This window comes from Dendrobates tinctorius, unplaced genomic scaffold (genome assembly GCF_039654945.1).
Source record: "Dendrobates tinctorius isolate UK_male_01 unplaced genomic scaffold, ASM3965494v1 ptg000115l, whole genome shotgun sequence".
NCBI lineage: Eukaryota > Metazoa > Chordata > Amphibia > Anura > Dendrobatidae > Dendrobates > Dendrobates tinctorius.
This window is the reverse complement of record NW_027361783.1, coordinates 293,387-307,806: the sequence shown is the minus strand read 5'-3', so window position 1 is coordinate 307,806 and position 14,420 is coordinate 293,387. Positions and strand designations below refer to the sequence as shown.

At 38.1% G+C, this 14,420-nt stretch overlaps 1 protein-coding gene across 1 annotated transcript in view; it reads left to right on the top strand.

Moving 5' to 3' along the window:
• CAP2 (cyclase associated actin cytoskeleton regulatory protein 2) overlaps window positions 1–10,899 on the top strand; it is a 203,835-nt gene extending 192,936 nt beyond the window's left edge. Inside the window, exons 8-13 of the mRNA XM_073589936.1 lie at window positions 1,113–1,317; window positions 2,463–2,638; window positions 3,333–3,456; window positions 3,962–4,044; window positions 7,995–8,135; window positions 9,614–10,899. Of these exons, the coding sequence (XP_073446037.1) occupies window positions 1,113–1,317; window positions 2,463–2,638; window positions 3,333–3,456; window positions 3,962–4,044; window positions 7,995–8,135; window positions 9,614–9,697 (813 nt within the window). The 3' untranslated portion in view covers window positions 9,698–10,899. The remainder of the gene's footprint in view (window positions 1–1,112; window positions 1,318–2,462; window positions 2,639–3,332; window positions 3,457–3,961; window positions 4,045–7,994; window positions 8,136–9,613) is intronic.
• Window positions 10,900–14,420: the final 3,521 nt, after the last annotated feature.

Below are 14,420 nucleotides of genomic sequence, written 5' to 3'. Positions count from 1 at the left end.
TCCGATAGAAATTCTCCATGCGAAGATCCTTGACGCTGGATACAGCAGCAAAAGATGAGGATTTCATCTGTACAAGGGTCTATATACAGAAATCCCATGAGACACGCCAATTGGGCGTGGCTTGTGTCAAGGAAATTCTCCTGGAAAAGCGTTTTTCTATCAAACGCATGTGTATAAAAAGCAAAAACGCATGCAAAAACGCATGCAAACGCTGCGTTTTTCGCCGTCATGCGTACGCTGATGCGGATGAAAAAACTCTGTTAGCATGCTTTTTTGCATGCGGTTGCGGATGACATGATGCGTACATAGGCGCAAATGTGAAACTAGCCTTATGGTGCTGTACTGCACTGTACCGCAGTTCAGCCAATTCAGTCACACTGGCTCTGCAGATCCAGCACCTCCCTCTTGCTCGAAACTTTGGATTATTATTCAGAATGTGAATACTACTCCTGATTTCAATGTTTTTCAGTGCTGCAGTAATCCACCACATTCAGACATAGGCCTTTACATCCCCTATCTGTAATAATGATCTGTGTGTTCTGACCTCCTGTACCTAGGCTGTGGCTGTAAGATCCTAAACTGTCTTCTGCTTTTCCTGTGCTCATCTTTTATAGACCCTGTGATCATCCCCTCCATGATTGGCTGAAATGCATTATGGGGAAGCCCGCACAGATGTGCCTGATGTCATTAACCTACTTTCTAGCTATTGGAATCTTCAGCAGTATGTGAAATGCACTGGAATTTTTTTTTGTTGATTCTCACAAACTGCACGAATTGAGACAAGCGAAATTAAGAAAATTTGACTCAACAAAGTCAATTGGCAGCGGCTCAATCTGACAATCTCTAAATACTTCCCTACAGTATTGTTATTAAAAGGATCATTACCATTCATGAATAATATATTTTATATAAGTGGCTTGGAGGGAACTTCCATGTATAGTGATAGCAGATAACTGTGAATTAGTGGGTAATTATATATAATAAATAGGATGGTTTGAGCACTCTTTAGTACCCATGGTGGCTTTCTGTGGAACCTTTATATATGTGCAGTGTTTTAGATATGCATTTGATATTGCAGGAATTTAGTCCATATATTTTATTTATCTCTTTAGTTATTTTCAAAAGATGGACCTCAGCATAAGGAAGCAACATCTGGACCAAGTCATCCTCCACCACCACCTCCACCCCCAGGACCTCCTCCACCTCCTGGTCCTCCTCCCAGTTTTGATATTTTCAACAGTAAACCCAAAGATGATGCATCCCAAGACCGATCTGCACTGTTTGCCCAACTCAACCAAGGAGAAGAAATTACAAGAGGTTAGGCCATATAATAGAAGTATATTTATATCATTTGGAGAGTTCATTGTCTACTTTGAATGTAAATGCATTAGCTTAGGGTAGTTTCACAGACAGCATTTTTTGTAAACATGCTACTTCAGTTTTCTTGCAGTTTATGAGTCAAATCCAAAAATGGATTCAGCAAGAAGTATAATATGAGATATGTGTTTTAGACACATTTCGAAAAAAATTTTGCCAAGGAAAGGGACTGAGAAGGGAAGTCACTTGGTGGGAAAGAAGCAAAGCTTAAATGTGTCCATATACATAAAACAAATCTCCCAAATTTTGGCACAAAATAAGTAAATCAATAGGTTGTGTTTAGCCTCCAGCATGAGCCACATTGATACATTTGGCACATTATCAGATTGTCCAGTCTAATGGTCTCCATACACATTAGACTAACATCAGCTAAGCTTACCAATATCGACAGGATGACCATCAGTCTAATGTGTATAGGACCCTTGGGAACTGATCGTTAGCAGTTGTGTCAACCAGGAATGTCCAATTTCGGACTGCCGATTGCTTTGTTCTGCCAGAAATAGGTCTGTCATAGAATACAATTGACCAAACCAGGGCTGCTATTTAAGGGAGAAAAAAATGAATAAAGCTGCAGCACTCCAGCTTCATCCAAGGTATTTTTATTCACTAGACATGCAACGTTTCATCCACAACAGTCTATACTGCATAATATGCTTGATAAAGACCATTGTGGTTGAAACGTTGCATGTTTGGTGCTGCTGGTTTATTTTTTGCATTCCATGTGGATTTGTGGACCAGGATAAATTAGCTGCCTGCTGTCATATTTAAGATAAATGACTGGGGAGTATAATACTTCTTTCTCCTGCCTACATATGGGAGAGCCATCAAAATAGCTGGTAGCTAAACGATTGACCAAACTATCATCAAGTTGACAGTCATCTACTATGTATGGTGGGCTTAGGTTTACACTGTACTTAGCATTAATATTTGCAATTTAGACAATCAAGTGCTGAGACTTCTACCTTGTGTTAGATGAAATTACGTAAAATCCGGAAACATTATACTGAGTATATATTGAATTGAGATATTCAAGTATTTAAATTTGAAATGGAAAACTTCATTTTCTTCTCAATTGCACTCTATAGGGCTAAAACATGTTTCTGATGATCAGAAGACTCATAAGAACCCTAAGCTGCGTGGGCTGGGGGCACCAGTTCGTTCACCTACCAAAAGTCATGTTCCAGGCTCCTCCTCTAGTAAATCTACTCTACAGCAGTTCTATTCTCCTGTTCTAGAGCTGGAAGGGAAGAAATGGAGAGTGGTAAGCCAGCGTTGTTATTTAATAGTCAATAGACAGTCATTCAATCAGAAAAAAATCCTGGTTTTGTTTAGTCTGATGTTCATCTACCTTTGGTTCTCCAGCTGGTGTAGGGCCATGCCACAAATAGAGGGTTACAGTTTGAGTTTTCAGACTATTTTAACAAAAATTAAAAAAATGCTTCTTGATTGGCAGAGCATTGGACTGCTTCCACTTCCATTATACTGTCATAGCAGATTTATACCGCTGCCAGTAACAGGAGCTGGAGTTAACAGTTTTTTTTTATGGCTGCCACCAAGTTTAATACTAGCTCTCGCCCCCTGAACAACACAGCAAGATTGTTTTTTGACAATTTGATCTTGCTGTGATCGTAGCAAAATTTTCTATCTTTGGAATTAGCATTCTCACAAAGCTAAGATATGGCTGCTGTGTTTCTTCAAATATGTGATGACGAGTTCACACATACATGGTTTGCAACATTTATCCAAGCAAGTCCATGTTACTGATGCCATTCACTTTTGCTTCATTAAGTGGCAATATAACTTGTGCCAAATATATATTTATTCCCATTCTTGAGGTACAAGAGTGATAAATGGTGTGAAATCCATGCCACTTTTGAAAACACAAAACTCAAGGAATGACATACTAGGGAATGCCTTTTCAGCTCTGTTTTATCTGTGATATCTTTGAAATTCAGGAGTATCAGGAAGGAGTAAACAGCTTAGCGATTTCTGAAACGGAACTGAAGCAAGTGGCTTACATTTTCAAGTGCAAGAAATCAACACTGCAAATTAAAGGGAAATTAAATTCCATAATAATAGGTAATGGAGGCTATGGTGAGCATGGCTGTAAACTGCTGACTGTATTTCATTATTTCTATGAATAAGGGTCCTTTTGCACGGGGCTGACCCAGTCCATCAACTGCTAGTTTGCCAATCGGCGATTATTTAATAGCCAGTTTGCACAGGCCGACCTGGCATCAGATGCACAATGATTCGTAACACATTGCTCCGTACGCGTAGGCTGCTATTGTTCTGGGCAGTATAAGACCCAGGATGATGTGCTGTGCTGCCGAGGATGCTATTCATTAGTGGTGCACAAAGGATCATTCCCCCTTATGAACTAGCATTTTGCTCGTTCGACAGGTGTTTGACAATCTGTTTAGACTTAAACATTATCATGAAACAGACATTTCTAGGAATGTTCCTTCATGATGATCATATAGTGTAAATGGACCTTAATACTCGAGTGGTCAGCTCACCTGAATGGTAGTAAATTAGGGATACATGTTGAACATTAAGTTAATCTAATTCTCTTGTTTTTCAGACAACTGCACAAAACTTGGCCTGGTGTTTGATGATGTAGTGGGTATTGTCGAAGTTATTAATTCTAAAGATGTTCAGATACAGGTAAGAATCGCCATGCGTGGACTGCTTCACTTGTTCACTATGTGTAATTGCCACTAATGTAGTGCTTTTCTATAGAGATAATATCACAGGTATGCAAGGGTAAAATTGTGTCAAAAGTAGGAGATGATTTTTCTATACTTTCGATCGCTGAATTCATTTAAAATATCGAAAAAATTCCATCACGTACAGTTTTTTCACAAGCGCTGACTCCATCGGCTTTTCCTTGCACCATACTTTGACCCATTCGTGTGACCTTTTGATGTAATTAGATTGGTTACAAACTAATGGACGCTGTGCTGGGATTGGCTGCTGTGGGCAGAGAAAATTTTCTTAACCCAGCTTCCAAAGAGCGTAGTGGTGTCCATAGCATCCAGTTATAGCATATGTTTCATTTTACCATAGCAGTATAAGAAATGAATGCTGCTCTGTGATTGGTTGTTATTGGCAGTAAAGACTGTGTTTTTTTTTCGTCACAGCTCATAACAGTGTGGTGGTGTCCATAGCAACCGATCAGAGCACAGCTTTCATTTTACCTCAGTAGTATAAGAACTGATATCTGCATTGTCATTAGGTGCTAGGGGTGGGAAAAGGCAGATTTTCTTTTAGACATAGTTCATAAGAGTGCAATGGTGTGCGTACCACGAGTCCTTTCAGTATTTAGTGGTTCTGGTGGATTAAGCTTCTGTTTCTAACAACGTGAACGAAAAGGCTACAAGGAGGTAGCGTAATTCAACAAACAGCTTTTGCTACATTTGTGGTTGTTTTGTAGTGAAGAAACAACAAAGGAACATTATGGACTTCCCGTTAGAAAAGTGTATTATGCGTACATTGGTGTAAAACTAGGTGATCAGGATGAGTTGTTGGCTTCACATGTAGTGTGTTCTGTTTGTATAGAAGAACTACAACAGTGGTCTAACGGGAAGAAAGGGCTTTCGTTTTTATGTGCCTGTGATCTGGGTAGAACCGCAAAATCATAGTGGTGGCTGCTACTTTTGTACCTGCAACGTGAATTCTGAACATGAAGAACCGGATTCTGACGAAGACTTTCACACTAATCACAATGAGTGACTTGGACCTTCCTAAACATACTGCAGAACTTTTAGGCTCTAGACTAAAGGAAAGGAACCTGTTAGCTTCTAGTACCTGCTTATAATTGTACAGAAGCAGAGAAAAGGAATTCCTTCCATGCTTATTTCAAGATGGTGCTTTAGTGTAACACTGATCTTCCTGGACTGATGGAGAAATTTAACATTCAGTACAATGTGAGAGAACACTCTATTGATTCATCCAAAAAAGTCTGAAAGCTGTGGTACTGCACAATGGCAGTAAGTATGCTTCAAAGTCTGTAGGGCATTCTATGAACTTGAAGGAAAGCTATGAGAATTTAGACATTCTCTATTTGCTCCTTGGGCAGCAAGGAGGATCCACAAGGTACCTATGCTCTTTGTGTGGATGGGACAGCTGGGATAGGACTCATAACTGTAGCCAAAAAAGTTGGCCAACGAGAACATTTTTGCAGCCTGGACTCAAGAACATAGTTGCGGAAAGATTAGTTGATTCCACTAAAGTTCTCCTGCCATCGCTCCACATTAAGCTTGGAGTGATGAAGCAGTTGGGAAAAGCTCTACCGAAAGTAGGAAATCCTTTTAAGTACCTGTGTACCAAGTTTCAGGCACTGTCCGAAGCAAAACTGGAGGAAGGTATTTTTGTGGGTCCGGATATTCGGAAACTCATGAAGGACGACGTGTTCGAAACAAAAATGAAAGCTGGTGAGAAAAGGGCTTGGGATTCTTTTAAAGAAGTCATGACAAAATTTCTTGGTAACAACAAAGATCCAAAATTTATGTCCATTGTGGAGAAAATGCTGAAACATTTCAAGAAATTGGGATGTCTAATGATATTGAAGTTACATTTCTTACATTCCCAGTTGGACTACTTTCCTGAAAACCAAGGTGCTGTTAGCAAAGAGCCAGGAGAAAGATTTCATCAGGTTATCAATGAGCTGGAACAACAATACCAAGGTAGCTGGAACGTGAACATGATGGGGGACTACTCCTGGATGCTTCACAGAGAAGATCCACAGGCCTTCTGTAATAGAAAAGGTATCAAGAAAAGATTTGAAGAGACAAGGAAAAAAATACATTTCCAATAAAGTTGCAAAATAAATGATAAATACATTTTTATATATAATATTGTGTACATTTTTAGCTGCAATAAAGAAATTTCTTGATCATCTCACTTGTACGTGATTTCACGCGCGTTTTGTGAAAAATCTATACGTGATGGTTAAAAATTAAGTGTTTTTTTAAATCAAGGTATAAAAAAACATGAGTCAGTCATTGGATTTGAAACAATTTTCATAAACCCAAATTTTGCATACCTGCATACCTGTAAATATATTTAGCAGTACAGAACTGTTGACCCAACGTGGATAGTGACTAAATAAAATTGTTGCAAATTTGAGAGAGGAATAATTGGTGCAAGTCCTGAGTTTTACTTTGTGCTCTGTGATTTCTTTGTAAACCTTTCGTCAAATACTTCATTAATAAATTCTTGGAGACATTTTTTGATGCTTTTACTAGATTTGATTATCTGAATATTTCGAGAATCAGTATTTCACTTTATTAGTGCAAATCTATATCTTTTCTTGCTGTATTCCTTTTAAGTTCTTTTTTGTATGCATCAAGTTTTGTTTCCTTAGGTTTTCCATAAACATAAAAATAATGTGTACCAAGAGCCAATCTTATTTATGATATACCTAAAACTATATGCTAGGTTACTAAATATATACAATGAAACCTCTCCATTAAATCACATCCCTGAGAACACCACTCCACTCATCCAGATCAGATTTTCATTTCTGTAATTTGCATTTCTGACCAGCTTCTTTGAGAAGACCAACTCACTAGAATACCACTATATAATGCAATTTTTAGTGGTTGCCTCAAAGAACCTATATCTTTGCAAGTAATTAAGTACACCTACTCAGTAACATTTGTAACCCTCCCTGCTATAAGAATTGACTCAATGTATTGAGACATTCATTCTTAAAAAGCTTAATGGAACCTGACAGCTGATAAATGCTGTTCGATCCACATGCAGCATGTATCCGGCACTGGCTATATGATCTCATCCAGGTACGATTGATTATGAAATGCTGTGGTGCTTATGAGAAAAACGTACTTTAATAGCAGAAAGGTTCCAAGCCACACAGTTAACTAGTTGAAAACGCGGGTCCCGGTAGCTTCTCCCTGCCTGCTCCCCTTGAGTGATAGGTCTCGCCTCTATAGGGAATTCTGAAGAGACAAATTGAGTATCACTCTCCATCTGTCATCCAGGCTCTAAAACAATGGAAAAGATAGATGTTGCAATATGTGGCTAACTTGTCCATTATTTGCCTAGAAAACTTGGTGCTGTCATAAAAAATCATGGAGGTCATAGAAAATACTTGATGTAGTAGTTCTTGATATGGAGTGTATTAATTTTTGCCTCAGCTAATTTGAGTAAAACTGAAGATGATTGTTGTGATAATTATATTAACCTTGGTTTCATGGTATGGGTTAAAAATGTTTTAAGAAACTGAATCTTGTCATAATTTTGGAAATTGTTCTTGTGTTCAGTGAGATATTGATTAAAATCTTACTTTTCAAAGGGGGTGTACTCATTTATGCTGAGCACTGTAAATAAACAGATGTAACAGAGCGTTAGCTATGAAAGTACTGACGCAATGATTTTGAAGCAATGCATTTTGATGGTGTGGGGAACTTAGTTAGTAAATGTTTATGGCTATAGTGACTACTCAGTGGAACAACACATCTTACTAACGTAACGTTCTTTCATTTTTAAAACATCTGAGGGTTTTGATACCCGTGAACAATATTTGCTTTTAAAGTGACCCTGTTCTTAAAAACTCTATGTAAAATTGTTCCATATTTTCTGCTGCTATACAGGTTATGGGCAAAGTGCCAACCATTTCCATTAACAAGACAGATGGCTGCCATGTTTACCTTAGTGAAAGTTCAATAGACTGTGAGATCGTGAGTGCCAAATCTTCAGAGATGAATATACTCGTCCCGCACAATGGTGATTACGTAAGTCAAAAAGTCATTTCTGTATGAACTTTTTCATTTTGTTTGTTTTATGTAATAAACCTTATAGGACTCGGGTGCCAAGGGCCCGCCAGTAGCCAAATCCAGGGCCCACTTTTCAACTACATGCATGTTAAATGAATAAGATGCTGTGTCTGTGATTCAAGTATATTGTGCCAAGTACTGCTCATATAAGAGTGTGGTGGCCGACTCCTGCACAGGGGCCCACCGGAGGAGTCTTCTGTTCTCCTGTGTGCCAGTCGAAGCCTGATAATGATCTAAAGTCAATTTAAAGAAAAAGAGGATAGATCTAAATTTACTAGACTTCACTAATGATCCAAACTTTGACACTACTTCAGTAAAAATGTAACATTTTTTTAGGCTGATGTAGTGCTCTGTCGTGCATCATTTTCAGTCATATATGCTTATTGGAGGCAGCAGCAAGATGTATTATAGTCAATGGCCTGGTCAGCGCATGTGCCCGAATTATACCACTGAACTGAGTGGCAAACGCTATCAGAACCCAGCCTCACTTTCTAGAACTTATAATAATACTTTTTTTCATGCTCGTACTGATTTGGATCACTATGTATGATACATGTACTTTTTGATACCTAGATTGCTGTGCTTTTTGACAATGACTGTTTTGTTAACTTCTATACCATTTTCTTTAATTTCAACACCATATTTATTGATCATGGTTGTATTGTGACTGCTGGATGATTTATGAGTTGCTGTGGTATTGGCTTAGCAGTGACACTTCATTTTGGATTTTGTCAGACTCCGTATTCCTCCTTGTTTTGTAACGCCTCCAGCTGACCTTTTTAATTTTAATCATATTTCAATAAAATAAAGCATATTTTATTATTATTTGATGTGTGATTTTTTCATTCATCCAACTGTTCTTTTTGAGCATTTTCTATACTATAAAAGAGTATTTCACCTTGTTACTTTGATAACTACTAATGGGCGAATTTTGTGTAGAAGCTATATTTTTACCCTATAATATTGATATGCTGCAGTTTTCTAATGTTTAAAACTTCACACTTAAAATGTTTTATTATTTCATTAATGAGGTAACGTTTATCCTTGTGAAGAGAGACAAGCCAGGCCTAGCATATCAGAGTGTGGAGACTTACATGCCATGCATGCTCCTCTGGGAAATTAAATATGCAAATTGCCTCTTCAGAAATTTGCATATTATTGCATTGCTAAAACTTTAGTACTTATTACATAATGAAAAAATAAATAAAAAAGAAAGACCCGACATCTCTTACCGTGTGCCTGTGATGGCTGTACTGTGTGTGAACCCAGTGTGATATATAGCTGTGCCCTACAATAACAACTTCCTGGGAGATGTCATAGGCAAAGGCTCATAATCCCGGCTTGTAAAGATCAAGTCATTCATACAGTTTCACTCACATTCTTCCTGTTATATCCCTGGGTTTATATAATCTCCTTTGTTGGTTTTGTCTATGCAGAAAGAATTTCCTGTTCCTGAACAGTATAAGACTTCATGGGACGGCTCCAAGCTGGTCACTGAACCTGCAGAAATGATGGGCTAATCTAATGCTGTAATTGTGCTGCAGCCTCACCAGAAGGAGAACGCTGACTGCGCCTGTGGCACGTTGCATGTACTCATGGAGTATGCAGAACAAAAATCACCTAATATTATTCTGGAGGGCATTTAACATGGCAGCAAGTCCTCCTAGGAACAATTTATAATACATGGATTGAAGCAGTTTTAACAATTTTGCATAACGAAAAACACTGATTGCACATCAGATATTACATGGCTTCTAGGAACTTTTTAGGTCGGTATCACAGTGAGAATTTTTTTTTTAAACTGATGGGATAGTATGACATATCTAATATCATATCATAGGTTTTACCTATTGTAATCAATCAAGCTATTACAGTTATTTCCTAATGTTCAGTATTCAGTTTTTTTTTTATTTTTTGCACACTGAATACAGTTTTTAGCACTATACTGCCTAGTATTATGGTATCAATTATATCTATATATTAGGAATTGCGGAAGCAGGAGTATAGGACATGAACCGTAACCATTTCGACTGTGTGAGAACTCCACCTTAACTTTTTAGGAGATGTGATAAGAAAGGTGGTGGGTCGACCTTAGGATTGTGCGTCCTGTGTAGTTGGACTTGTGACAATTTGTACCCGCTAAAGGGAATGTAGCTATTGTCATTTTGCAATAGCAATATAATCTGGACATTGTAACACACTGTCATTAGGTAATACAGAATTGTTATTTGGTCTCTGTATGTTGGTATTATTTGAGTACTGTATGTTGGTATTTACTTAGATATTGTGGCGCTGTTGCTTATGCACTGTACAGTATGGTTATAATATAGTAAGTGTATTTAGCCAACATATGGCACTGTTATTTAGACACCTTACTGTGTGACGCTGTTATTCCGACACTTTATGCTATGCTTATATTTGTACATTATACGACAGCACACTTAGGCTAAGTGCAGACGTACTTTTTAGCCCTGCGGATTTTTCCGCGCAGAATTGAAGAAATCCGCAGGTCAAATGACCTGAAAAGAAATACTCATAAACACAATCAGACTAGGAGGACATATTCCTGGCATAATAAATTACACCTAGCTGCCTCCTCTGTTGTGTAAGACCTAAATATAGATCAATCGCCGGGGACAAATGAAATAGGGGTGGAAAAACCACTAGTGTGCGACTACAGATCCGATGTAAAAAAATATATATATCTTTATTAGGACAGGTATACAGAACTAGACAAAGACAGTGCTCATTAATACATTGGGAACAACCCACGCAACATGGGAAACATAGCAGACCTCCCTGAAAAACTCAAATGATATAATCCAAGTAGACACCAATGTCTCCTAAATTAATAAATGCACGGTATTATCACCATATCAATTTCTTATATGACGAATCTTGTATATCACTCTATTAATAAACCAACCCTGATAGTAAATCACACAGATATACATCACCAATAAATATGTGTGAATGAATAAATATACATAGGGCACTACATTTAGAACATTGTACGGCCTTATATTATATATCTAGCAATTACCATCAAAGGACAATTCTAATAATACACAGGAGGTGTCACCGTCACCGTACCTCACCAAAATGGCCCCCTGGCGAAGGACGAGCATCTGAAATGCGCGTCGGGGCAGACATACAGACCCCCCTGTGACTCCTCTATTACCGCCCTTTTGGTAAGATTTACCGCCATGATTTTTATCATTGTGCCTTAAGGCCAGACAGGGTCTCCATATTGAAACAGCGGCCATATGATGAGGGACTCCTTGGGACTTTTCTATTCAATGTCCTCTTTTTGGTGAGACGTTACCACCATGATGTTTTGTCATTTTATTACTCCTCTGGGCCAGATAGGGTTTCCCATATAGAAACAGCGGTTATAATGAGGCAAGATTTAGACCGGCAATGGCCAGATTTAATAGTGTAGCCAATTTGGTGAGGTACGGTGACGGTGACACCTCCTGTGTATTATTAGAATTGTCCTTTGATGGTAATTGCTAGATATATAATATAAGGCCGTACAATGTTCTAAATGTAGTGCCCTATGTATATTTATTCATTCACACATATTTATTAGTGATGTATATCTGTGTGATTTACTATCAGGGTTGGTTTATTAATAGAGTGATATACAAGATTGGTCATATAATAAATTGATATGGTGATAATACCGTGCATTTATTAATTTAGGAGACATTGGTGTCTACTTGGATTATATCATTTGAGTTTTTCAGGGAGGTCTGCTATGTTTCCCATGTTGCGTGGGTTGTTCCCAATGTATTAATGAGCACTATCTTTGTCTAGTTCTGTATACCTGTCCTAATAAAGATATATATATTTTTTTACATCGGATCTGTAGTCGCACACTAGAGGTCAAATGATCTGCATTTTTCCTGCGGATTTCTTCCTGTTTTCTTGCGGTTTTCTTGCAGTTTTTGTGCGGTTTTCCCCTGCGGATTTGGAGAATGGAAAACCGCACAAAAGAAGTGACATGCTGCATATTTTGAACCACAAAAAAAACGGGCGGAAAAATCTGCAGCGTCTGCACAGCATTTTTTTTTTTTAATTGACTAACATGCTACTGTACATCACAATGCGGATATGCAACGTTTCTGTGCGGAAAAATCCGCTGGATATCTGCATCGTGTGCACATGGCCTTATGGAGTATGCCAATATCAGATATGGCACAGGGCCCCATCCACGGCTGGTCTTAGCTGCCACATTCTAAATTCTGCCCACCAAACTGGTCTATTGGCTAGCTGGTTTGAGACAACAGAGAATTGTGTAAAGGGGTTTGCTTTGGTCGCAGGGTCAAGGATGTATGGAGCCAAAATTATTTATGCCACGTGAAAAAACGGTATTAGATGCTTTTCCTTATTAATCATAATTTTAGATATAATAGTGTTTACTTTATTATCGAAGAAACGTAAACTAATTTAACTTTTTGAAATGTAATAAAAGATATTAAAATGAAGATTTTCACATTGTGGAATATGCTGGCAACATTTGTGGCTGTTTTACTGATTTCGACAAATTTCATTTTAATCCTTTTTTAGAGATAAGCAGTAAGACCAAACTAAGAAATGTCGGACTGAAGACCGCTGCTTGCATTTATTCAATATGTCATTATTTTAAATGGTTTGATGGAGGAAATTACACTACAAGCCTACAAAACGAAGTAATTCTTGCACTTTTTATTGCAGCCTGGGGTCCAAGCAATACCATACTTTTCTTACTTGCTGGTTCATCCTACGTACTGTAGAAAATAATGAAAGGATCAGTCTATTACATTACACCACAAAGTCCAATCTTAAGCAGTTTTGCTTTTATGGTGACCCTCAAATCTAATAAGGTAACATGGACTCGTGCTGTTAAAAAATGAAATAATCATAGGATAAACATATGTATAATGTAAAGAATAAAAAAAGCTTTCTTTGCAATCTTTGCTTGAAAAAACACTATGATGTTAGAGTGTTTTCCCAAGAATTCTCTATAGCTTTTTTTTTTTCTTTTTTTACTTACAAACAAGTTTCTTAGAAAGGAGCAGAATCCAACGGGCAAAATGTCCATAGATGCACTCACAGCAAACATCTAGCCAAAGAGCCTTTGGCCACAAAAAGCAAGCAAGGGAAATATGTCAGAATAAATGCAAGAAAAACAGTATTTTTGCAAAAATGCCACATATGAAATCACTCTCAGAGAATTTTTTGCTGCTTCAACACTGCACACGAAAAAAATCATATGTTTATATAGTCTGATCTTTTTGAACAAAGTATAGATTTAATGAAGGGTCTTTTACTAGACATGAAAGCAAAGTTAATACCAACAAAAATAGTGAGCATGGGTAAAGACTACATCCAGAGATGCACTATAATATAGTAAATACCAACAAAAAGCAACAAAAGTTTTTTGCAAAACTCATAAAATATACAATTTATTGAAAATATTAGAACAATACAAGGTAAATAAAGACTCAAATGCAGAGTATCCAAAATATGGGTCACAACTATACATAAATAATATGTAGAAGTTGTACAAAGTACACAGACAGCTACGTGTCGGCCAAAACTCTTAATTTTAACAAATCGGATTTTATATACTAAGGAAAAAAGGACTATAGATCAGGCAAAATACATCAAGTGATGCACCCAAATAGGGTAGTTTATAGTGTGGTTCCCCAGCCCCAACACGCATTTCACCCAAGCTTCGTCAGGGGGCGTCCCAGTGGGTGCGTCACGTGAAGTAAGTATATTAAGTATTATTTATTAGATTATTACCATAGACCAGTGGTCCCCAACCTTTTTTGCACCAGGGACCGGTTTCAAGCAAGACCATTCTTCCATGGCCCGGCAGGGCGGGGATGGAGGTGTGGCAGGGGTGGGGCTTTGGTCATAAGGGGGCGGGGCTATGGACACAGTTGTAGTGTAGCAGTGCATACTTATAATTAAATAACATTTATAATGTGACTCAACTCACCATAGGTTTTGAATGAGTGCTCCATCACCCCCTTCTCCCCATCATTGCCTTCACCCCATCACTCCCCTCTCCCCATCATTACCTTCACCCCATCACTCCCTTCTCCCCATCATTGCCTTCACCCCATCACTCCCTTCTCCCCATCATTGCCTTCAGCCCATCACTCCCCTCTCCCCATCATTGCCTTCACCCCATCACTCCCCTCTCCCCATCATTGCCTTCACCCCATCACTGCTGTCTCTCCATCACTT